This window comes from Drosophila bipectinata, chromosome 3R, assembly GCF_030179905.1.
Source record: "Drosophila bipectinata strain 14024-0381.07 chromosome 3R, DbipHiC1v2, whole genome shotgun sequence".
NCBI lineage: Eukaryota > Metazoa > Arthropoda > Insecta > Diptera > Drosophilidae > Drosophila > Drosophila bipectinata.
Window position 1 is genome coordinate 20,899,437 of NC_091739.1, and position 24,280 is coordinate 20,923,716.

General features: G+C 45.2%; 5 protein-coding genes across 8 annotated transcripts; 3 read left to right on the plus strand and 2 right to left on the minus strand.

Moving 5' to 3' along the window:
- The first annotated feature begins 407 nt into the window (after positions 1-407).
- On the plus strand, positions 408-5,247 carry put (activin A receptor type 2 punt). Its single transcript, XM_017235858.3, has 6 exons — positions 408-813; positions 1,924-2,121; positions 2,180-2,356; positions 3,168-3,313; positions 3,369-4,184; positions 4,249-5,247. The coding sequence occupies exons 1-6, from the start codon at positions 765-767 to the stop codon at positions 4,426-4,428; spliced, it is 1,566 nt and encodes a 521-aa protein (XP_017091347.2). The 5' UTR covers positions 408-764; the 3' UTR covers positions 4,429-5,247.
- Positions 5,248-6,461: 1,214 nt separating this feature from the next.
- Positions 6,462-13,493, minus strand: LOC108121529 (putative surface-exposed virulence protein BigA). 2 transcript variants are annotated; one of them, XM_017235672.3, is made up of 7 exons: positions 13,209-13,493; positions 9,205-9,272; positions 8,859-9,143; positions 8,267-8,324; positions 8,135-8,206; positions 7,572-8,075; positions 6,462-7,512 (listed from the first exon to the last, which is right to left on the minus strand). In XM_017235672.3, the coding sequence occupies exons 2-7, from the start codon at positions 9,211-9,213 to the stop codon at positions 7,385-7,387; spliced, it is 1,056 nt and encodes a 351-aa protein (XP_017091161.2). In that variant the 5' UTR covers positions 9,214-9,272; positions 13,209-13,493; the 3' UTR covers positions 6,462-7,384. The 2 variants fall into 2 exon arrangements, with proteins under 2 accessions (XP_017091161.2, XP_017091162.2); XM_017235673.3 differs by lacking the exons at positions 9,205-9,272; positions 13,209-13,493 and having other exon boundaries at positions 8,455-9,000.
- A 2,341-nt stretch (positions 13,494-15,834) lies between these two features.
- On the plus strand, positions 15,835-22,627 carry pug (pug C-1-tetrahydrofolate synthase, cytoplasmic). Of its 3 annotated transcripts, none has more exons than XM_017235793.3 (6): positions 15,846-15,986; positions 18,952-19,023; positions 19,084-19,294; positions 19,485-19,956; positions 20,306-22,143; positions 22,204-22,627. In XM_017235793.3, exons 1-6 carry the CDS (start codon positions 15,916-15,918, stop codon positions 22,444-22,446), a joined length of 2,907 nt encoding a protein of 968 aa, XP_017091282.2. In that variant the 5' UTR covers positions 15,846-15,915; the 3' UTR covers positions 22,447-22,627. The 3 variants fall into 3 exon arrangements, with proteins under 3 accessions (XP_043068023.1, XP_017091282.2, XP_017091281.3); XM_017235792.3 differs by lacking the exon at positions 15,846-15,986 and adding an exon at positions 16,350-16,429; XM_043212088.2 differs by lacking the exons at positions 18,952-19,023; positions 19,084-19,294; positions 19,485-19,956; positions 20,306-22,143; positions 22,204-22,627 and adding an exon at positions 16,767-17,007 and having other exon boundaries at positions 15,835-15,986.
- On the plus strand, positions 17,021-18,139 carry LOC108121585 (probable methyltransferase-like protein 15 homolog). The gene has a single exon (XM_043212090.1). It carries the CDS (start codon positions 17,021-17,023, stop codon positions 18,101-18,103), a length of 1,083 nt encoding a protein of 360 aa, XP_043068025.1. The 3' UTR covers positions 18,104-18,139.
- On the minus strand, positions 22,621-24,266 carry LOC108121584 (protein phosphatase 1 regulatory subunit 36). Its single transcript, XM_017235794.3, has one exon. It carries the CDS (start codon positions 24,110-24,112, stop codon positions 22,718-22,720), a length of 1,395 nt encoding a protein of 464 aa, XP_017091283.2. The 5' UTR covers positions 24,113-24,266; the 3' UTR covers positions 22,621-22,717.
- Between the last annotated feature and the right edge of the window lie 14 nt (positions 24,267-24,280).

Consider the following 24,280-nt stretch of genomic DNA (forward strand, 5'->3'; position numbering starts at 1 on the left):
ATAAAAATCATATAAAAATTTAAAACAAAACCAATCGAGGACGATGCTTTGCCATATTTTTATTGTTTTTTTTATTTAATTTGTTTAACAAAAAAAACAATAAATAGAAATAAAAGTTTCATAATTTTCACATAATTTAGCAAGATTATTGTTTGCCTAAAAATAAATAAGATTCCAAAAAGAATTTAATGATCAATTTGTTACATTACAATATTAAAATTAATTGGGAAATTAATGTTAAATTTGGCGCATTTTTTCCTTCAAATTTTTCCTGCTTATTTCAAAAATATTTTAAAATTTGTTTATGTTAAATTTTAACAGAACGAAAAATGATATCACTATCGGAATTTTTCTATCGAGTGTTGTTAGTATTTACAGTATTTTTTTTTTATCGATAAATAGTACAATATACGATGTCTGTATCGCAAGAAGTCAACCTCCACAAGACAAGAAAAGAATTTTAAAAGAAATACGCGGATTCGGATTAAAAGCTTGGAAAATCGGCAAAATCGGATCGGCGCGAGTGTTATCATTGCTATTTGTCCGATGTGAGTGAATAGCGTCGGGAAATCCAAGGAAATCGCGGAAAAATGTGCACGACCACCCACACATATAGTATACACAGGGAGTGAGGCGACATCCAGATCCCAACCAGAACGGAGTGCCAAATAACAACACAAATTGTGTCAAAAAACTGAATTCGCGTTGCGTTACGTATACGCAGCGAGTGGTGTAAACCAGGTGCCCCAGTGATAACGCCGAACATGTCCAAATACGAGGCGCTGCTTTATCTTACGGCGCAGCTAGTGCTGGGTATGTATTCGTGTATATTTTGAGCGACACATTGGCGCCCAAGTGCAGCTAATAGGCGTGCTGGCAGCAGATACTTGTATTTTGATTTGACGTTAATTAGATTGCTATAAGTGAGCTTCCAGCTCATCGAATTTGGTTATAAAACAGCGCGTTTCCAAAATACAGGGTATCAACGATCCACATCAGACATGAAGCCCATGGATTATGTGTACGCAGAGTTTCTTTGAATGGATTTCACTGCATTAGAAACTTGTAGGGTCGGGTTCGGAACTCGGTTCGGATTCGGATACGAAATCGGGTTCTGGTTTCCTCCTTTCCCCTCCCGCCCTGACCATCGCGCTCTGGGGCGCTTCTCCCCCTCTCTCCGCTGTGGTTGTTGTTATTTCTGCTTATGCTGCCGCTGCCGCTGCTTCCTTTCTCCCCACAAGCGCCACTTTAAACTCATCCCCTTCTGGCTGCATAATGTGCCTGCTTATGTATCTACTTTACTATAAGCATGCTCGATGCCATGGGAACAGTGGGATCACAACGTTTCCGTGCAGATGGACAGAGGAAGGCTGCAGGAAGGAGCAAATCCATGTGCTCCTCAAAGAATCCTAAGTGAACTGTGGCAACTGTGCCATTGCTAATTGTGTTAAACATTCTCAAGTGCTAATTAGTATAGAGACTATTTAAATTAGTAAGAAGTAATTAAACCCATGATGACCGATCTCATGTAACAATGGGACCTTAAATGTTGACGTGCTCGCCTGCACTTGCCTCACTGTGCAGCAGTGCAACTGTGCATTGGGGCCATGCCCACTCGAAGGCTGGTGTGTGGCCAGTGGAGCTAATTCCGTGGCCCGAAAGGGGTGGCTTTCAATGGCACGGGCTTTGGGCTCGGCTCTTCTTGTGGGCATGCGATATGTGTACAAAGGATAGCGCCCACAAAGAGCTCTCTCCCGACCCCTCCTTCCCTAAATAGGCCTCGAACAGGACCACCCCTTTGGCCCATCCATCCGATAATTGCATTAACTTTGATTCGCTTGGCAAATAGACTAAAGTTTAAGTTGTTAGTTTTAAACCATATTGTTTAAAGTAATAAGTAATAATGCCCATTGTCTTTTCCAGGCTTCGTCCTCAATGGCGTGCAAGCATCTATTCTGCCCGAGTCCCACCACAATATTATGTGCGAGCAGTATGATGAGAAGTGGTGCAACAAGTCAGCGAATGAGACGTCACAGTGCGAGACGCGAATCGAACGCTGCCAGCAAGAAGGTGGCAAGGTGCCCAGCTGCTACGTCCTGTGGAGCCACAACGAGGCGACGGGTGAGTGGCAATGAGCTGGGTTTGCATCCCAAATCTAATTCGAATTCTCCGTCCGCAGGCGACATGAGAGTCAAGATGAAGGGCTGTTTCACATACATGCACGAGTGCAATCAGACGGAGTGCGTGACCAGCACGGAGCCGCGAAAGGAAAACATTTACTTCTGCTGCTGCATGGGATCTCGCTGCAACTCCGACCACAAGTATATCCGGACCACTACGGAGGCGACCGCACAAGGTTGGTTTAGGAACGAATTGGAGGGGGGGTTTGTTTTTTCCCGTGTTTACCCCAATTTCGTTACTTTCCGCTTGCAAAGTGCATTTATTTTTTGTTTATTTTGTCACTCATTTTATTGCATCTTCAAATTGCAACTCCCTCCCTCTCTGCCCGCCACCGGCAGCGTTTTTCGTGTTAACGAACTCTCGACGCAAAGTGGCGCCCCGCACCCTAACCATTTCGCATCTATGAGCCCCGGCAGCAACCCTTTTTGCTGGCAGCATGTGTTGCAATTTCTGCTCTCCCGTGCACGTTCACTGGATGAGTTTTTATTTTTATAGCAGGGATACCTCTTGGTGCAAGGGTATACTGTTTCGTGCCTGTGATGTGCAATATATCTCGAAATTCTTTATTTCCAAATGTAGTTCTTAAATAATACTGGGTATAAAAAATTTCTTACCATTCCAAAAGCTGTTTTCACGTCATCTCCCTTCGACTTTTTGTAGGTTGTTTGCTTTTTGATTTTTTTGGGGTGTTGCTGCTGCCTTTGACTTGGTATCCCTGTAACGCCACAGCGTCTTTTGTGCCCTGCGCTTTGTTGTTTTGTTCTTGGGTCCTAGCTCGCTTTTATCTCGATGCAAAATGGGGGAAAAAGAGATGCGAAATTGGGGGCGAACTTTCGTTTTTTGGTCTTCGTTTTGCCTTAGCCGTAGCCACCCCCTTGCGACCGGGCGTTGCAGGAGTTGCAGGTGGCACTCGAGATGTTGTTCACCTGTGGCAGCAGAGGAACCATTTAAAGCTCGCTTTAACATTCTTACCGCATTTGTTGCAGTGCCAAAGGAAAAGACGCAGGGTGGCAGCAATTTGGTGTACATCTACGTGGGCACCTCCATCTTCACGGTGCTCATGGTCATCCTGTGGGCCTCTCTGTTCATGTATCGCCGACGAAAGCAGGCCCACTTCAATGAAATACCCACGGTGAGTAGCTCTACTAAATGTCTACGAGAATTTTGTTCATGAAACTCTTTTCTAGCACGAGGCGGAGATTACGAACTCGTCGCCATTGCTGAGCAATCGTCCCATCCAGCTGCTGGAGCAAAAGGCCAGCGGCCGCTTCGGCGATGTGTGGCAGGCTAAGCTGCATGGCCAGGATGTGGCCGTCAAAATCTTCCGCATGCAGGAGAAGGAGTCGTGGTGCACGGAGAATGAGATTTACAAGCTGCCGCGCATGCGCCATCCGAACATACTGGAGTTCCTTGGGGTGGAGAAACACATGGACAAGCCGGAATACTGGTTAATCTCAACGTACCAACACAACGGCTCCTTGTGTGACTACCTCAAGTCGCACACAATCACATGGCCCGAGCTGTGTCGCATCGCCGAGTCCATGGCGAATGGACTGGCCCATCTGCACGAGGAGATTCCAAGCTCAAAAACGGACGGACTAAAGCCCTCCATTGCTCACCGAGACTTCAAGTCAAAGAATGTTCTGCTCAAGGGCGATCTGACTGCTTGCATTGCCGACTTTGGCTTGGCCATGATCTTTCAGCCAGGCAAGCCGTGTGGCGACACTCACGGCCAAGTGGGCACACGTCGCTACATGGCCCCCGAGGTTTTGGAGGGTGCCATTAACTTCAACCGCGACGCCTTTCTGCGCATTGACGTTTATGCTTGCGGGCTGGTTTTGTGGGAGATGGTATCACGCTGCGACGTTGTCGGACCTGTCGGCGAGTTCCAACTGCCTTTCGAGGCGGAGCTGGGGCAAAGACCCACCTTGGACGAGGTGCAGGAAAGTGTGGTGATGAAAAAACTTCGACCCAGCCTGCTCAGCTCGTGGCGTACGCACTCGGTAAGTTATCAACTACTGACCAGATATACCAGAACTCGGTGACCAGATTGATTTTTCCAAACAGGGCCTGAATGTGTTCTGCGACACAATGGAGGAGTGTTGGGACCACGACGCGGAAGCCCGCCTCAGCTCGTCCTGTGTAATGGAGCGCTTTTCACAACTTAACAAATATCCCTCGGCACAACTACTGATCAAGAACCACACCAATATCGATGATGCGAAGGAGTCTACAAATTGCTTATAGAAGCGGTACTAAGCCACAGGCTTAGCTGTGGCTTTCGAGCAAAATCAGTCGAGGATTCGTTTGTAGTTCAATAGTTTTAGTAATGTCATCAGCATCTATCGCTCATAGAAGTAGTCGAGGGTGAAGAATCGGATGAGCGTAAGAAGATATATAAATTGTAGATACTATCCGATACTATCGGATATGATCTGCCGTGATCTTGCATCTTTGAGTATGGCAGGTATATACAGTAAAATTCGCTTAACTACACCCAGTCGATTGAGATTGAGGGCAGCATATTTTTCTGAAACAAGTGCAACAGGCAGCTAACTTGGATGCAGCAAATGTAATTTTTTATACAAAAAATCCATGAATACAAACAATATTATTAGAGACAACTTCTATTCTTATCGGAGCAGCTAGGCAATGAGGCAGCTAAGCGAATAATACTGTATACCCAAAGCGAAAAAGAACAAAAGCATAGGACGCGGCGCTAAGTGGCATATAAGTGTTAGCAACTCGTCCCATATTGACTTCATTGACTGATAACCGTACATAGTTCTATATATATAAAATCCAGAAAAATGACGTACAATTTGTTTGCAGCCTCCGGCGGCAGTAGTGTTTTTTGTGCAGCTATAAAACTGTTATTGAAGCCTTTAACAATATTTTTTGTTCTCGAGATCGTCTCCATCTAGCATAAGAGTAATTTTAATTTCTGTCGTATCTTTACGTTACATTTTAATTTTACCCTGTAGTCGTAATATTTTTATTTCCAGAACTTTGCATGTGTTTTTTAATGTTGTATTTTGAATAAAAGAAAAAATACTTTAAACTCTATCCTAACAATTTTAATTTATTATTTTTATTTACGCCCTGACGTAGTAAGTGTATAATCGTAGTGCCAAGAACCCAGAATGTGTAATTATAACAATGTATTCTAATTATACTGGAAAGTACAAGCAACACCTGAAGTTTTCAAATGAAAGTTTCTTTTTAATGAGAATCTAACTTAAGCGCATATACACATAATGTATTCACACCACACCCATATTCACACTTACATGCTGACTTATAAAGGTTTATAAAGTGCACAGGACTCTAAATCAGAATCAGAATCAGACTCGAATATGTAGAATATTGCGAGTAAGTATGTTAAATATTGTTACTCAGCCAGTAAGTCTTACCATGTTACCGCATGTACATACATACAAGTATTAGAATATTCTCGAAAAAGCATCTTTGTATCTTTCCAATTGATTTGAAACTGGTTTGCGCAACACTCTCATTAAGATACCTACTAAAATAGACACGATACGCAACACGAAACAAAACAAGACAAAGCTTCATTACCTGATTTTCTTTAGCAACATACAACAAAAAATAATTTATGCGAGATCAAACGAATTATTCATAATAGATTGAATTTTGTTAAGCTCTATTTAATTTCTACTTACTTTGAATTGGTGCTGGAAGATCATGAACGAAATGATAAAAAAAAAATGTAGATTAAGACGACAGTTTAAGGACAAACATATTTGCCGAGCGAAGAAAATTAAATAGTATATTTAATCAATGTAGTTTGTTACATATCAGATGGAATAGTCTTTAACGAAACTAATAATACGCATTGCCCGAGAGTTGCCGAAACTTTTTATAACATTATACAAGATACAGGCCAACAGCATTTTGTATATTTTTTATGCATTTCATAAATCAACATACACAAAGATAACCATAAAAATGTTTTTAAAAAACATCCCATTTTGGAATATCACCAGAAACGTTTTATAAAAACCTGTAAGTGAAATCAAATATTATACGAAATGATTGCTAGTCATGTTAAACAATTTTTGAAATAATAAAAGCCCCCTGATAATGGATTTAAAAAATAAAGATTGAAATGTTTAAAAAAACACCTTTGTTCTTTAATAAAAGTCCATTTCTTTTCCAGCTTTCTTTCCATGCTTTTCAGTTTTTTATTAAAACTCTCTTTCAGAAACATTCAGTATTAAATATAGACCATTTGGATTATACTTTTATATATAATATATATAATTTAACATTAAAATTAGGAAAACTTAGCTACGATTACAAACGTGAGTATTAAGGGATGTTCCAGGTTGGAAAGAAAACTAAAGTACACACGGTATTGATAAAAAATATTCTATTTACATTTATCTAAGTAGTTTTGTGACTTTGGACCATTTCAGTTGTAGTTCTACTCTCGATCGCTGCTGGGTCGCTCTTCCATAACTTATCAGACTTATCCTTCGCATCCGTTTACATCTCTGGGCAAAAATCGGTCTCTATCAAATGCAAATATGTAAAGCATTCCGTGTCCTGTGCGTTCTGAATGGGTGGCTTACTAAAATATATTCTGATTCTGGTACGCGAGACTACGATTTGAGTATAACTGCGTTCTAGGCTAGACATGTACAGTATATAGTCAGGGGCAGATAAAGAATGCCCGCCACATTCTTCCAAAAGTGTTCAGTAAATAAAATAACAGTTTATCTCCTATACGAAGGACCTAAAGGATTTTCTAAACTCTAGGAAGAAGGGGTTTCCAAATGTGGGGCTCTTCTTAATCCAACCCCGTATATAGTATATAATAATATATAATTTTTATAGGTATTGATGTATACAAGTTCTTATTGAGTTTTGTACGATATGTTTTTCCTAGGGAGATTCGCGCTCGAAGAATACATTTGCAACCGGAGATACAAGATACAAGATACAAGAAATACAAGTACGAGATACGAAATACGAGAGTATGCAGCTTGGGACGGTTTCTAGGTTCGTAAAGCGATCGACCGCACTAACGTGGGATGCCGACTAGTCGAGCGGGGTTCGGGTTTTCTTTAAAGAGATACAAGAATATATATAATTATATTATATATGCGCAGCTGCTAAACTCTGTTTAGGCTCTGCGATCTATGTACGTATATAGCCTTCCCCAGGAGCGGATAGCTTCCTAGTAGGGCTCGTCGGTCCCGCCGCTGGCGACTCCGCACTTGGAGCGGAGGATGGCTGCCAGTCGCTGGGTCAGTGGCTCTGTGGGGGACTCGGAGTCACTGCACGAGGCAGAGGGCACTTTGTTCCCTAAAACGAAAAAATGGTTTTTATTTCCAAATTATACTGAGAGCGATCAAATATCTTACCATTGCTCACGTCCAAATCAGCTGCCTGGTTTTCCTTGAGTCCAAAGTTCAAGCTGACAGGAACAATGTCATCCTCCTCCTCGAGCAGCAGGCTGGAGTACGAGTGCGTGGTGTTGTCGCTGCGACCGCTGCCTCCACTCGAGGAGTTTCTCGAGGATCCTGAATCATTGTGGGAATGGGGATGCGAGTGAGAGGGGTGGACGGGTAAGACGATGGGATCCTGCCCGGCGTCGTCGATGGGCAACTCAAAGTCATCGCCGCTGCTGCTGCTCTCCTGCTCGTCCTCGCCATCCATCACATCCACGTTATCAATCTCGTCGTCGCCCCACTCATTGTCCTCCTCAGAGCTCTCGCTGTCTTCGTCATCTGGCTCGCCGTCTCCATCGCAGTTCCCATCTCCATCCTCGTCGGCATCCGCCTCCACATCGGAGGGATGCAGATCTAGAGCCAGGTCGGGTGATGAAGATTTATTGTAGTTCTCATCGCTGTCGCTGGATGTGGGCACTGCGGCGAATGGATAAGGATTAATTAAGGGGACCTTTCACCGCCCGGTTAGACCTCACCTCCACGTAGCTTTTCCAGGATGAGGGGATAGAACTCTTTAGCCGTGGCGTTGTTGGGCTCGTACTGGAGAACTGGGGAAAGGAAAATGTACAGTGCACCTTGAAGAACATCCTTATTTATATTCCACTCACTTAATTTGCAGTATTTCAAAGCCTTTTTGTAATCCTTTAGCATCACCGCGGACAGGAACTGCAGGAGAAACAAAAACGCACAATGCAGTAGGTACTTTGTTTGCGAACGAACGCCATCAAATCCTTTTGAAATTCTCATAATATCTCAACAACAAAGGACGAGTCCCTCCTCCTCCACCAACGCCTACCCCTGATCCACTGGCCCACTTTGCAGGGCGGACAAAAAGTTGACTGTGCTCGAAAGTCGAATCCGCTCGAAAGCAATTTATTAGCAATCAATAATCCGGTCAAAAGCACTCGGCAGCGGAATCCTCCCTTTCAAAGGAGGACTTTAACTAAATCCGCAATCTCCGCTGGCATTGCAATTTGCATTTGCATAAGTTTCTTGTTTCGCCTTTGTCCTCCCGCCAAGAATCCTTTATCCCTTTTTGTTTATCTGAACTCATAAAAGTTGTGTCTGTCCCTGGACAAAAGGGTTTTCCATACTTAGCAAGTTGGCTAACAATATTCAAAGAGTTTCACATTTTATTTTGAGTCCAGCCCCCCGGAAGTGGTAATGATCTTAAGTTGAAATGGGGAAAGGGTTCCTTACCTCGGCCAAAAATTCTGTCGGTGCCGATATGCTTTCGTCGGCATCCGTGTATTCCGAGAGGCTCTGGCTGAGATCCTCGCTAGAAGCGGATGTGGGCATACCGGAAACGGAAGCAGCGGCCGCAGCAGCAGCTTCGTTCATTATGCTTATGTTGTTTGTGGCGGCCGTAGCTGCAGCTGCACCTGTTCCCGTTCCAGTTGTTCCAGCCTCGTTGTCCGTGTGGCCACTGCCATTCGGCTTCACCGCATAGACTCCATTGCCGTTGGACTTGTCCATGAATAGAAGCTGTCACAAATAATTTGTTGAGAATTTTTAAAATTTTTGAGAGGTGTGGGACTTAACTTACATTTGACATGATCTTGGGGAAATGTATCGCTCAATTTTTGTCCTTAGTTCAACATTTTTTGGAGCTAGCTGGAATGGGAAATAGAAACCAAACGAATTAGCATTTCAATGGATCTAAATGGGAGGGCTTCTGCAACATTGATTGCATCTGAACCCTGCGGCAAGGGCACCGATTGCGATGCATATCCCTAATTGGATTGCCCAACCTACGTCCTTTGCACAAGGAGTGTGGTTACTTCGTTAAATGTGAAAGGCCAAATGCTAATTTCACATCCGCTGCAGACATTTAGAGATACATTTAGAGGCTTTGAATAGATAGATAGATAGATTGCCAGATAAAACATCCTATAAGTTAGTTTCTATGGGCCTTCCTTTATCATTCAAATCCCCCTTATAATCTAGCAAGTGCTCCGCACAAAAAGCGAATCTGAACGTGGAGAGGGGGGAAGTCTCTTTTTGGCCAACTAGTTGAATAGGCCAACTCGACACGCAAACACATTTGCCGGCTTGCGAAAGCCAAGTGCGAGGAGTGAAAATGAGCGGAATTGTTGGCGTAGTTTGGCGGCAGTTTAATTGGCGAGCGACATGCACCACGCCTCGAGGTATGCCATGAATTTTTCGGTTATTTATGCATCATCTGCAGACAACTGCGGTGGCATCAGGAGGGGAGTGTGAGTGCGAATGTGTGCTATCTGCCTGCCACATTCAATAATCGAATGCACTCGAAGACCCGCAGGGTTCAAGGACTCGGGCCCGTCATTAAAGGCGATAAATTTGCTTTACTGCTCCGACAGGCGAATGATTTACTTAACTGCCAGACCACGACTCTGGTTGCAGTTGTCTTCGTTTGCTTTTGCAAAATCAATATGTATATATAGCCATAACTGACATGGCTTGTTTATTCCCCAAATGGCCCTTAATTGTTTTTTATGGCCATCACATTGAATTCTAATTGCTTGGCTGCCGGGCTGCCAGGACTGCTAGCCTGCCGACTCTGACGCTCCCGGTCATCTGTCAGTCAGTCTGCGACTTTTGTTTACCCATCGGTGTGATCCTTTCCCGTTTCTGGCATTTCCAAATGTCAGACGTGTCTGGCTGGTTCTGTCACGCAACTCCATCTTTTGTATCTGTATCTGTATCTGTGAGTTTTGCCATTTCGGCCCAGACATTTGCAACTTTGCAAGGTTGCGAAGAACATGTTGCGCGATGGAAAAGCTTTCAAAAACTACTTTAGACAACTCTGCCATGTGGCAGGCTTCTCATGGCGGGTTTCGTTTCTCTTCTTTATACTTTTAATGCACTAGCTTGGAGCAGCTCAATTAACACCAGAGATTGCCAAATTTCGGAAAAAGTTTGATTCTAAAGTTTGAAACTATCTAAAGCAGTTGGGAATCGTTTTGGTTTTCCTTCAGAAGATTTCCAGTCTTATTCAAAGTTGCTAAATATTTGGTAAATAATTAGTCACTTTCATTCGATATAGAATTAAATAAATTTAAATTCAATCATTCACTTTTCTCGAGATTTTCCCAGAGCGACAGCTGCACAAATTTCCAAGCTTGAAATAGAATCTGACGGGAAAACTTTTCCTACCACCAAACCGCAAACACTGGCCTGTGGCGTACTCGAATCATTTTCATTTGCATAATTAAAATGTCTACAGGAAAATCGAAATTCAATCGCAAAGCTGGCCACTCACCTGGCTCCCTTGGGCCGCAACCCTTTGGGTGAACTGAATTTAAAGCCAGCGAACCGGAAAGTTATGTATGTGCGGCTCTCGAATGTGGCCAAAACCCAGTCAGTGGTGTGTCCTGTATGCATGTATTGGTCTTGGGGTCAGATGGGGCAGTCCACAGTGCGGCAGAATTGCATAAAAAGTCATTTCTGGTACTGGTACTGCAATTCGACCGTCCAGCTAGCAAAACGCGGCGAATAATTTATAACAAACACTTAAATGCGACTGCGATACCGATTCCCCGGCCGGAACATTCGAATGTTTGCCAAATTGCCGGACCGTTGGGGCTTATTTAAGCCAAAACAACATGCAATATGTAGCGGCTTTTGGGTCCTGCCTGTCGCCTGCCAACAAATGTGCCAAAGCTGCAAAAGCCACCGAACCGAAGGTCCTTGCCATTGGCTGGGGGCACAGTTCGAGCCGTTAATGAGTTTTCCTTTTAATAAATTTAGGAGCCGACAACAGACGGTTTCAGCCATGGATGGACACGGAAAAAATGGTTTACTTTTAGAAATAATAAAGGTTAGGTCACTAACTGAAAACCCAAAGTCTATATTTTCTTATGTGTGTTTGTAGTGCAGCAGCTCAGTCGGAGGACTGTTTGCAAACTGCAATAACCATTCCCGGGGCCATAAGGGTCCAGTCCTTGCAAAGGACGTTGGCCAAATTGCTCGATTATAATGATCGTTCAGAAATGTGGTTATCGTTGGCTGCCTCTGTTGCAATTACGGTGCCGGCTCTTTAAGTGGCTGCCAAACTCTGCCTTGTTGCAGCATACCCTTTGAATCCCACACACAAATCCTTAGGGTACACCAATCAAAATGTAAGCCCATTCAAAGTTTTTTGAAGTACGACTCCCTGAATAAGACCTGAAATTCCTGTGAATGAATTACCAATCAGAGTCCGAAACTTTAAAGAACAATACCATTTAAGGTCTGAAAAATGTTCCTTCCGGAGGATATTCATTTCATGCTGCACTCTTTCTAAGGCTCATATTTTATAGCTCTGCGGCTATGAACATTTTTGGCAGAAAAACTTTCTGTAGAGCAAAACTTATCTATGGAATGTTTAATTTTCCCCGCCCTCGGTTTCGCCCTTTGAAAAGGGGGCAGGGCGAGCGACTGTTGTGGTCATTGGCTTCGGTATAATTACAATCGATATTGGGCTTTCAGGAATAGAGAATATGTACACCCTCTTTCGTGGGTCAGGTGCGGTTTAAATAGCCATCGGAGCGGCAAATAAGCAATTATGCTGAGTTAGATTCCTCTGCCGAGCTGGAATACGCGGCGTATGAGCAATATTGCTGGCAATATGAAAAGACCCAAACAATGCGGCTTTGCTGGGGAATTGTGCGCATTGTCAGTGCGTGGCTTTGGTTGTGGAATAATGCAGAGTGCCTAGAAAGTAATACATACTATATACACAGATAGAGGTACAAAGCACGAAGCACCCTTCATCACGGGGTTTTGTGTCGTCTAGATGCTCCAGCTTGTCTTCCAGCATTCATTCACTCTGGGCGCAAAAGTCGTCCAAGTGGTAATTAAAATTATACCCACAAAGCCCCAGGACCGACCTAAGTCTAAGATGAGGAGACTTCATACAGTACTGTGTGTGCATATAATGCCGTAGAAAGGGTTGACACAGAAAGCCTAGCGGAAGCATCACACATGCTAACAAGTTGCGAATAAAAAACACACAAACTTTGACATTTTGAAATATTTATGAGTGCCCGCCGTCTCGGCCCCAAAGATATCCTGGTGACAAGCCAAGAGGAGGCTGAAACAAAGCGTACTTGGTTGGCAATTGTCACGCACCAGACACCATATATGTAATATCTAAATGGAAACGTACGTATCTGGTCTTAAAGCGCTCTATGAGTCGAGCTAAAATTGATTTAAATCGTAGTAATTTAGTAATATTAACAAGGATTTAAAGATTGTCGCTAGGATTATATAAAAGTGCAACGCATCACCTACTTCATAATTTTCTACTTGTTATACGTTGCCCCAAGATCTGGCCCCTGAGAATTAAGGAGGTGGAAGCCCCATGCTCCAAGGAGAGTATGCACATGTAGGTGCCAAGTTGATCATTAAAACTGCGCCGCTGTGCAGAAAGTTTCGAGTACCTGGAAACCCTCGTGGGGCAAGCGTTGCCGCTTTCGAGTAGCAGAAATAAATACGTAAATAATTAAAATTTTTAAAAAAGCTCCAGCCAAAAGTGCACACAAATCCCACCATTAATTTTAAGGACGTTGACAGGCCAGCTTCACCTACCTTCAATTATTTACGAGCGGTGTCTCGGCAACCTGGTTAATGCATTTCCAGCCTCCCAGGGCAGTCCCAGGGTTAATTAGCAGTGGGTCTCCGCCCCCGAGACTCTGTTTTTTTTCTAAATGGATGATTTTCCGGAGCGGGCGACGAAAAACACTGATTGAAGCGGGACGCGTGAATTTTCCCAGGATTCTACGCAGTTGAAGCTGGCAATTGCTTCAGGACTTGCCTTTCTTGCTTCTGTTTACGCACACACGACAATGCCAGCTTTTGGTTATGACCAAGCAATACTATACTCAAAACCATTAATATCGAACAATATAAAGAATATTGGAAAATTCAATGACAAACTGTGAATTTAGACAATTTATTTAGCGTGAAATCGCAACTTTTGTAACTGTGGAGCTGAGAAAGTTTTTCCGCCTTTTAGCAACGCAGTTTCGCTTAATTAACAGAGTCGACGACTGAACGAATGTCCTTTTTATACACACTTGTTCGCTTTTACCTTGTCCAGGCGAAAGCTCCTTCTCTTCGCAAGTTTTCGCTCTAAAGCTCTTGTCCCCTTTTCGCCCAGGACTAAGGTATATACGTTTAAAGATCGTACGTGTTTTCCTCCATAAACAAATTTAAGAGAAATAATTTACTTATGATTAAAATAATTTCTTTTATATTAAACAAGAATGCTGAGATGAGATGTCTTTGATATGGTTTTTATTCAGAAAATGTTGAATAAGAATACTAAGAATAATCAGATCCTTAACTGGAATAGCTTACAGGGATTCTAAATAAACGGGGATTTATTAGCTATTTCTTATCCGATTTAAAAATGAAATACTATTAATGAATCAGAGCTTCAAGCCAAATGTTGTTGTCAAAATTATAATGGTACCCATTTGAAAAATTATTGGAAAATTGCGTTAAAATATTTGTTGGCAGTTTTTGATGGAATCGGAGAAGACTATATTTTTATTAAGAACCATTAAACGGTGTTACCTTAAAAGGAACTACGAGTCGATCCACACATTAACCTTTTTTTTTGTAATATTTTAAGGTCTTAGGAATGAATAAATCGCTATCCCAGTTGATTTTCTATCCCAAAGTGATGGCGCTTCAATTTTTTAAACATTTTAAAAACCTATGTAGATGTCCTGTTTTAGTGATTTATAAAAGCTTTTTGCGGCGAATTAAAAGGTTTTTTTGTGCTTTAAGCTGGGAGAAAAGTTACAGAATGTTAAAAAGAGCAAAACGAAGCGTCCTGAGCGAAGCCGGAAATCCTTTTGGCCAGAACCGATGCGGCCTGCTTGATGCCATGTCGTCTGCTTGCATTTGAATCTGTGTACGTTTCTGCGTGCGAGTTTTCTAGGTTCATGCATTCAGCAGATGGCAAGTGGCAATGAGCCGACGGAAAGTCAGCTGGGAAAAATACTACGCATCGTGAGCGGGATTAGGAGATGCCGGTTTAGTGAAAATATCCATGAATATATGTATGTGTGTGAGGGTGGGGACTTCAATGTGGGTGGAGAACCCGTGAATGCATGTGTGTCCTCCAGTGCCGGAAGTCAGTGGCAGCTGGATTCGGAATATTTGTGGGGGTTTGTTTTTAGCTTTTCAGCATTTTTCTGCCACATTAAGTTAATACTCTTTGATTACATGATTTATCACTTTGATTATCCATCCCTGTTTATTCATATTATATTCCGGAAACCCTAATTAAATAAAACTATCAACTCAAACGATTTAATTTCTGTGTGCTCATGCTCCCCACGGAGCACACAAAACGTGTTTAACAAAAAAAGGAAACTGTTGCAAGGTTCTGCCATTTCTAGTTTTCCTTTTGTTTGCAGAGCAGTCTGAAAAGCCGCCTTTGTCAGCAGGTTTCCTCTGGACGCATAGTTGAATCCAAAAAAGGTGAAAATTTACGTTGACAGTTTGAATCCTATTTTGCGTGTAGGGGGATTTTGAAAGCTTTTATGTGGCCCTAGCATCCAGCCTCCACATTTTATTTGGTTAAGGTGCTTCTTGCGTACATATATGTTTGTACATATATTGAAACATACTATTACACATACTATTACATTTAACTTTTTTTATAATAATAATAATTTAGGTAGTTTCAGGCGACTACAGAATTTTGACCATCTATTTTTCATCCGTTAACTTAGAAGTTGCTTAATGTCTTGGATATATTTTAAATGTATCCTTCTGAATCTTTACAAGCTTTCCGGCATCTCAATCATCTTGGCGACCTGTGTTAAAGCCTGAAAGCCCAGCCAAAAATGATTGAGATTTCCAAGTGAATTACGAGTTAAATGCGAGTATTACATGGATTAGCAGCCGTTTATTTGATTTTGTGTTTAGTGTTGAAAAGCGGCATAACCTGCTTAGGGTGAGGTGTTCGCAAACCGCTAGAGGACGCCGCACAAGCCACAAACTTTAACAACCACATCTTTGAACTGATAATGTGGTTTTAAAAACTGAAGATACATATTTTAAAATGGCAAAAGAATCATAAATAAAATGTAAATTTAATTTTATTTGCGATTTACGTTTTTGGTTTTTCTTGAATTTTGGGAACCGTTTCACATCCGGATGGTTGTTTTCTCGGCTAATCGCTGTGGAACTTGGCTAAACGCCAGTAGTCATTCTTGGCCACACTACTTACCAAACACACGTAAAAACGTGTGATATTATTATTAACATTTAAATAATTATGTCGGCGCAGTACCAGAGGTTTTTGAAAGTACTCGAAAAGTGGCCAGCGGATAAATCGAAAGCCGGCAGGTGAGTAAGGAGTAGAAGACACACCTGCAAGGCGGCAATGTTCGTTCCTGGGCGCTCAGATTATCTAACCAGCGGTTTTGTGTAAATTTCTTTAATAAAAAGAACATGCTATTGGTTAAAGATAGTTTTTTAAGTTAAAATGTCTTCTGGATGTCCATATCCTCCATCCACAATAGGCTTTTTAGATATCCTAGTTTTGGAGCCTATTTGCTCAAGATATTTTGTCCCGCCAAGTCAGTGTGGTAACGTAAGATACGAACTTTACGTTACGCGTAACTTGAGTTTCACGTCAGTAATAAATCTTGGCTTAAATAATTGGGCCCTTAGTGTATTGGTAGCTTTCAGAACGTCCAGTTTAGTTTTTGTTTTAGCAGCAGCATGGCTTCCAAGTTTGTGTACCAATTAGAGCCGGAAGAATTCATTTTGGGAGATGGCTCAGATCTGTAAGTTCGTTTATTTCAATCAGGATGTAGGACTATAATGTCGATATTTTTTAAATTTTCGCCAATTAGTACATCCAATTTATGTATTATTTTATATTTTGTAATAATGGAAACTTGAGAAACCTACGACCAACTTCACCTAGACATATTTTCAATAAACTTGACGTTAATCTTTTGTTGGACGGCTGATGGATTCTTGGAATCCAAAGACTGGTGTTTTCCTGGAAATGTATGCAATTCCGCTCCAGTTGCACTGCCTGGAACGAACATCCGCCACACAAACAGTACCACATGGCCAACTGCATTAAAAATTGTTTTCTTTAATCCAATTTCAAAGGGATCTCGGCGAGCAGATCCGCAAGCAGGTGACAAAGCTGACGACCAGCCTCGAAGGCGGTGCCACGAATCAGGAGCTGGATCTTCAGATCGGAGCTCTCGAAAGGCTGTCGAGTAACGTCTACATCCGGAAGTATCCGCGCACATTCGATTCTACGGCGACAGGCTTGACCGCGGCACAGTGCAACCAGGTCTTAAGCTCCGAGTTCCTGCAGTATCTGAACGAGGGCTCAAAGAAGTAGTGGCAGCGCGAAGATGAAACGACTCCTAATACCGACTAGACTGAGGCACGTCCAAAGACGAAACAAAGCGGAGGCGATTGCAGCAGCGCCTCCCCAAGCACCCCATGTTCCCGTGCTCTGCGACACTGCCATTGAACATCTTCAGCCCGTACCAGGAGGCACCTACATCGACATGACCTTTGGAGCTGGGGGCCACACCAGACGTATTTTTGAAAAGTGTCCTGAGGCGAAGGTCTATGCATTGGATCGTGATCCAGTGGCCCACCAGCTGGCAAGGGAACTGTGCCAACAGGAAAAGTACAAGGGCAGACTGATTCCATTGCTGGGAAAGTTCTCGGATATACCAAAGCTATTTGAGGAGCATGGCCTCTCCAGGAACTCGGTAAACGGCGTACTGTTCGATTTCGGCTGCAGCTCAATGCAGTTCGATGAGGCTGAAAGGGGGTTCTCCATTTCCAAGGACGGTCCGTTGGATATGCGCATGGATAAGGGCCACAGTGGCGGAGTGACTGCCGCCGAAGTGTTGTCTAAAATAGAAGAATCCGATTTGGCTCGAATCCTCAGGATCTATGGCGAGGAAAAGGCCGCCAAGAAAATAGCCCGCGGGTTAATAGACGCCCGCAAAGCCCTCGTACAAATTGAAACCACAAAACAGCTAGCGGACTTGGTGGAGGATATTCTATCCACCGGCCCGAGGAGGGATAAGCTACAGAGGCCCTCTCACTCGGCCACAAAGACCTTTCAGGCCCTTCGCATCTTTGTCAACAACGAGCTAAACGAGATCAACTATGGCATGGTTTTGGCTAACGAAATCCTCCGCCGCGATGGCCGACTGGTCACCATTACCTTCCATTCACTGGAGGATACCATTGTCAAACGTCACATCAATGGCAACGTTGTGGCCGGTGCCGCCAACCCCTTGCCCCTCAAGTATTCTGGACACGACATCATCGACGACCCGGAGATGCTGGAATCCCTAGTCCAAACCAATTGGAAGCCGCTTCACCGTCATGTCATCGTCCCAGATGCCGAGGAGGTAGCCCGGAATAGCAGGAGTCGCTCCGCCAAGCTGAGAGCAGCCGTCAAAGTAAACTGAAAGAGCACGTCAATAAAATTCCTCAGTCTAGTCCAGATTCCCCCAATCTCTATAGTTTTCTCTCTAAACAATTTTTGGGAGTTTTGGTTATCTGCCCAACCAATTGGCACCTTCTGATAAGGACTGGTTTATCTATTTTTCGGAGCTATTTGTGTGTTTCCCGTGCAGAGTTGTTTGGCTGCGCGGCTCAGTTTTGTTTAGTTAGATTAGGAAATTGCTGTTAATTGTCAGGTAGAGCAGTGCTTCGGCACAGTGGTTCTCAATATTAGACTCTTAAAGAATAGATTTTGAGGTTGAAGCCTCAGGAGGGGACTTAAAAAGACGAGGGTCTCAATAGATTTTGGAACATTTTTTTATTTACAATCTTTTTAGTGGAATAGTTCCAATGATTTATGAACTCGTTGAACTCTCGAGTACTTTGTTGCTCCGGCTATCAGTTTCGACTGATTTGATATGGAAATTTTACCACCCATTTTCCACAATTGCTGCCATGGTCTGCCACCTGTGGTTGGATTTTCTCTTCTGGAAGAGATGGATTGGATGTTGCGGCCTTTAGAGCCACGGCTGACATACGTCAGACGGTGTTGTTTACGGTTGCCAATCGAAAGATGTGTGTGACCCGCGAGAAATCCGAAACCGATAATCTGGAAGAGGGCGCTGATAAGAGAGTGGGATTAAAAAGTGGCCGGAAGGGGGGGAACAGAGCGGTGTACCTAGGCTATAGATAGGGGTTCCCTCGGGGCGGGCCGCTCAGTTGCCTTGCGCGATCCGAGCGAGTTGGCGTGGCTATTGAGGCGGAGGAGTTTACGGGTCTTTCGAGCTGAGTTATTTACGGGTTCTTTTTTCAGCGGTGAGCGGAGTGAAAAGCCGGCGATCAGGATGAGCGAGGCGAAGATCATATCGGGCACAGCGGTAGCCAAGTGAGTGAGAAGGAACACAGCCACGACATATCCTTTCATTCATCCGTCTTCCCATCTCAGATTCATCCGCGAGTCTCTACGCAGCGAGGTGGCGGCAATGGCGAGCCAGTCTAAGGGCTTCGCTCCAGGCTTGAGGATCGTTCAAGTGGGTGGCCGCGAGGACTCCAATGTCTACATTCGGATGAAGATAAAGGCGGCCACCGAGATCGGAATCAATGCCGTCCACGTTCAGCTGCCCCGCTCCATCACCGAAGTGGAGCTCCTCGATAAGGTGAGTGCTATTATGCAATGGGAACTGATATGTATGTATATTTTCAAGCATTCCTAATGGTCTTAAATGGAAGACAGTTTTCAAAGTAAAAAATATAGAATCTTATGTTTATCTTAAGTTTCCCAACTGAGGTATTAATCCCAGTACTTATTACCTCAAACTGATAAGTATTTCCTAACTTTGTTTTCAGATCAGCGACCTAAACGACGACCCGCAAGTGCATGGAATCATCGTTCAGATGCCCCTGGATAGCGAAGCCTCTATCGACTCGCACCGCATCACGGACGCCGTGTCCCCCGAAAAGGATGTGGATGGCTTGCACACGGTCAACGAAGGACGACTTGCTATCGGCGATCTCGGTGGATTCCTGCCTTGTACCCCCTGGGGCTGTTTGGAGTTGATCCGCCGATCGGGCGTGGAGATAGCTGGGGCCAGAGCCGTGGTCCTGGGTCGCAGCAAGATAGTCGGCACACCAGCGGCGGAGCTCCTCAAGTGGGCCAACGCCACGGTGACAGTGTGTCACTCGAAAACTCGTAACCTGGAGGAAATAACCCGGAGTGCTGATATCCTGGTCGTTGGCATCGGCGTAGCTGAGATGGTCAAGGGATCGTGGATTAAGCCCGGAGCTGTGGTAATTGATTGTGGCATCAATGTAAAGCCGGGTAAGTGCAAAAGAAGCCTCCATTTGTCTAGTCCATCTGACCATCCGAGAAACTTCAATCACTTCCATTATGAAATCTAAAGCAGTTCAATGGCAGCTGCAGTTACTAGGTCCATAACTTTGGTGCATCTCAGCCATGCCAATTGTTTACCGATCCCTCTATTCCTTATCATTTGGGATGACCTCTTGAGAGGCTTGCCAGCCCCATTCCAGATAAGAAATTGTTTTGAGATTATTTTAAAAATGGTTCAAATCTCGAAAGTCAGTTTGGGAACAGCTCCCGACCGGAGCGAACCGATCCGCATTCTGTGCCTAATGCCTTAAGTTTGATCTATTCCGATCCCCTCCAGACTCGACCAAGGCCAGCGGCACCCGCTTGGTGGGAGACGTCGACTACGAGCAGGCTCGCTTGGTAGCTGGACACATCACACCCGTGCCCGGTGGCGTGGGTCCCATGACGGTGGCCATGCTGATGAAGAACACAGTAACATCAGCGTCCCGGTCGCTGGAGCGTCTTTCCAGGACGCTATGGTCTCTGCAGCCACTGCCCCTGAAGCTCCAACGCCCAGTACCCAGCGACATTGAGATCGCCCGGGCCCAGAAACCCAAGGACATTGCCTTGCTTGCCAAGGAGATTGGTTTGGAACCGCGAGAGGTGTCCCTGTATGGAAACAAAAAGGCCAAGATCTCGCTTTCTGTTCTGGAGAGGCTGAAGAACAACGAGGTGGGCAACTATGTGGTGGTTGCCGGCATGACGCCCACTCCCTTGGGGGAAGGCAAAACTACCACGCTTATGGGCTTGGTTCAGGCCCTTGGAGCCCACAAACGCCGAAACACCATGGCTGCCCTGCGACAGCCTTCCCAGGGTCCAACCTTTGGAATCAAAGGCGGCGCTGCCGGCGGTGGATACTCCCAGGTCATTCCCATGGAGGAGTTCAACCTGCACTTGACGGGAGACATCCATGCAGTGTCGGCAGCTAACAACCTCCTGGCCGCCCAACTGGACACCCGCATCTTCCACGAGAGCACCCAGAAGGACAAGGCCTTGTACGATCGTCTGGTGCCGAAGGTCAAGGGAGAGCGCAAGTTCAGTGCCATCCAGCTCAGGCGTTTAAAGAAGCTGGGGATCACCAAAACCGATCCGGACTCGCTGACTGAAGAGGAGTACGGTGCATTCGCCCGTCTGGACATCGATCCGGACACCATCATGTGGGAGCGAGTCGTGGACATCAATGACAGGTATCTGAGAAGTGTGACTGTGGGACAGTCGCCCACGGAGAAGGGCATTTCGCGAGGCACCAGCTTCTCCATCTCCGTGGCCAGCGAGATAATGGCCGTGTTGGCCTTGTCCCGCTGCCTGGAGGACATGAAACGGCGCTTGGCTGACATGGTAGTGGCCTTCAGCAAATCTGGGCAACCTGTGACTGCGGACGACCTCGGTGTTACGGGGGCTCTGGCTGTGCTCCTGAAGGACGCCCTGGAACCGAATCTGATGCAATCCCTTGAAGGCACGCCCGTCCTGGTTCATGCCGGTCCCTTTGCCAACATCGCCCACGGCTGCAACTCGATCATCGCCGACGAGATTGGACTGAAGTTGGTCGGGAAGGATGGTTTTGTTTGCACGGAAGCCGGATTCGGGTCAGACATAGGCATGGAGAAGTTCTGCAACATCAAGTGCCGCACTTCGGGCCGCAAGCCCAACGCCATGGTTCTGGTGGCCACCGTGAGAGCCATCAAGATGCACGGCGGTGGTGCTCCTGTGACAGCGGGAGCTCCGCTCAACAAACAGTACACCGAGGAGAACCTGGAGCTGGTGCAGAAAGGCCTGCCTAATCTTCTGCAGCACATCTCCAACGGAAAGGCTTTTGGCATGCCTGTGGTAGTCTGCATAAACGCCCACGGGGCGGACACTTCGGCGGAGCACGAGCTGGTGAAGAAGGCAGCTCTGGAGGCTGGCGCCTTTGCTGCAGTAGTATCCACCCACTGGGCGGATGGAGGAGCTGGCGCCGTGGAGCTGGCAGAAGCCGTAATCAAGGCCAGTTCGCTGGGAAACCAGTTCAGACTACTCTACGAGCTGGAGCTGCCGCTGGTGGAAAAAATGAACAAAATAGCCACCACGATGTACGGAGCTGGGCAGGTCAAGCTGTCACCGTCGGCCGAGGAAAAGGTCAAGCGGCTGACGGAGGCGGTAAGTGGTTCTGGACATAATTATTTTTAGAAGGTTCTCTAATATTTATCCATTTTTTAGGGATTCGGAAACTTGCCCATCTGTATGTCGAAGGTATCGGGCTCTTTTACGGGCGACGCCAAAATCAAGGGCGCCCCTCGAGACTTCACCCTGGACATCGAGGATGTGTACGTTTCCGCCGGAGCCGGTTTTGTAGTGGCCATGTGCGGAGAAGTCACCAAAATGCCAGGCCTTCCCACCCGCCCGGCTATTTACGACATTGACCTGAACACCGAAACTGGCCAAATCGAGGGTCTGTTCTAGGTCTGGAGAGGGATGGAGGACATGGCAGGCGTATCGAGGATCATTCCCAATAAAAATTCATAAACATAGCTATAGATTTTTTAAATATTACAAAGCTCCTTTATATATATCTACCCATAGGTTTTAAAAGTAGAATTGGCTACCAAAACGGAAGGATAAATAAAGTCCTGAGAATGCTGGGCATGAACGCGTTTTTATTGGTATAAATATATGTCTATGTAGAAGATCACATAGAAATATGGGTATATCGCCCTCAAATAATCGAAAAGGCCTACAACGTCTCCTCTGTGAGGCTATCCTTTTTACGGATTTTGGCCATAATCCGGAAGTAGCGGGCGATAATCTGATCCACGGTCGGACCGTCGGATGTGCTGGCCAGCTCCTTCTCGCAGCGGGACACCACGTTGGTGAGAAGGCCGCCGGAGCGGTAGAACTGAATGGTTAGGTCCCGCTTGACCCATTTGATAATCAGATGGTGGCTGGCAGTCTCAAACTCGTTTTTGATCTCGTAAAAGTGCTCCAAGTACTCGCTCATCTTCCGAACGTTGGCTGCTCCGATCTTCGGGATCTCCAAATAAGGACGCCGGATGATGTGGTAGGGATCGTACTTCTCCGAAAAGTTCCACCACCGCACAGCGGGCCAGTCCAGTTGCAAGATGGTGTTGTAGAGCTCCTTTGGGTGTCCCAGAATTCCATGAGCCACGTCAATCAGGCGCAGCTGCGATCCGGGAACTATATATTCCAGCTCCATCTCGGCAATACGTTGGTTTGTGCCGCGATACATTCTACGCCCGATCCAAAGAATCGGCAAGTTCTCCTCGGTGACCAGCTCCAGCTCCTGAATAAGAGGCGACAGCTGGGCCCGGTAATTCAAATTCTTTTTGTTTTTCCCGTAGAGCAGACTGCGCTCCGCGGCTGTGTAGTTTGTGTACTCCGGGCGGATGAACACAAAGTGCTCCGATCGAAACAGACGATTCATTTCCATCTCGATTATGAAATAGGCCCGCCGGTGCATGCAAATCCAAACCATCTGGATGGCTGAAGCCAGAAACTGTTCGTGGAAAGCCTTGTCGGCAATGGTGGCCGATATATTAGAGACCTCCTTCATGTGGTAGAACTCCCCCATGCTGCCCTCGCCCTTGATGATCTCGCAGTAGTTGCGGGCCACCAAACTGCGGTATTGGCTCAGATAGGTCGAGTAGTTCTGCTTCATCTCGTTGGTCTGGGCGCTCTGGATCTGGGCCATCTTTCCTGAGATCTCGTCGCGCCGGATCATGACGAACTCCACCATGCGCAGAAAGTACTCGAAGTAGATGATCAGCGAGTGGACGAGGTTGTATACTTGTTGGGTGTGCATGAACTTAATGAATTTATAGGAAATAAACTCGGACGGCATCGAGTACAGCACCAGGTCACGTATGTCATCGAGGATCACTGTGTCGCCGTCGAAAGTGCTGGTGGCCCGCATATAGTCCTGCCGAAAGATCAGCTCCTCCTCCTGATCTAAGGTGCGTAGAAACTTGAACCCGTTGGTCAGCACGTAGCGCTCCCTAGCATTCTCCAAATCATTGTGCGGTTCAAAGTGGAGGGCATCCTTTTTCGAGTCCCATGACCACTTGCCACTGTAGTATTTGGGGGCGTAGTTGTCCACATGGATACGCTTCATTGCTACCGTTGTGGGATCTGCTCAACGATCCTTGCTGGGTTGACTTGTGTAGGAAGTTTATTAATGTAGTTCGGGTTTGGATGATTTTAAATCATCATCTACTAGAAGAATACTACCGACAAGCTTCCAATCCTGGAGAGAGTTATTTCAAAGGTATTTCGTTCCCAA

Coding starts and splice junctions, on each gene's coding strand:
- put (XM_017235858.3), top strand. CDS start 765: ATGTCCAAATACGAGGCGCTGCTTTATCTTACGGCGCAGCTAGTGCTG. Junction 814..1,923: donor TACGGCGCAGCTAGTGCTGG/GTATGTATTCGT, acceptor TGTCTTTTCCAG/GCTTCGTCCTCAATGGCGTG. Junction 3,314..3,368: donor ACTTCAATGAAATACCCACG/GTGAGTAGCTCT, acceptor ACTCTTTTCTAG/CACGAGGCGGAGATTACGAA.
- pug (XM_017235793.3), top strand. CDS start 15,916: ATGTCGGCGCAGTACCAGAGGTTTTTGAAAGTACTCGAAAAGTGGCCA. Junction 15,987..18,951: donor GATAAATCGAAAGCCGGCAG/GTGAGTAAGGAG, acceptor TTCTTTTTTCAG/CGGTGAGCGGAGTGAAAAGC. Junction 19,024..19,083: donor TCGGGCACAGCGGTAGCCAA/GTGAGTGAGAAG, acceptor TTCCCATCTCAG/ATTCATCCGCGAGTCTCTAC.
- LOC108121585 (XM_043212090.1), top strand. CDS start 17,021: ATGAAACGACTCCTAATACCGACTAGACTGAGGCACGTCCAAAGACGA.
- LOC108121529 (XM_017235672.3), bottom strand. Junction 8,076..8,134: donor CCTGGAAAAGCTACGTGGAG/GTGAGGTCTAAC, acceptor CATTCGCCGCAG/TGCCCACATCCAGCGACAGC. Junction 7,513..7,571: donor TGATTTGGACGTGAGCAATG/GTAAGATATTTG, acceptor TTTTCGTTTTAG/GGAACAAAGTGCCCTCTGCC.
- LOC108121584 (XM_017235794.3), bottom strand. CDS start 24,112: ATGAAGCGTATCCATGTGGACAACTACGCCCCCAAATACTACAGTGGC.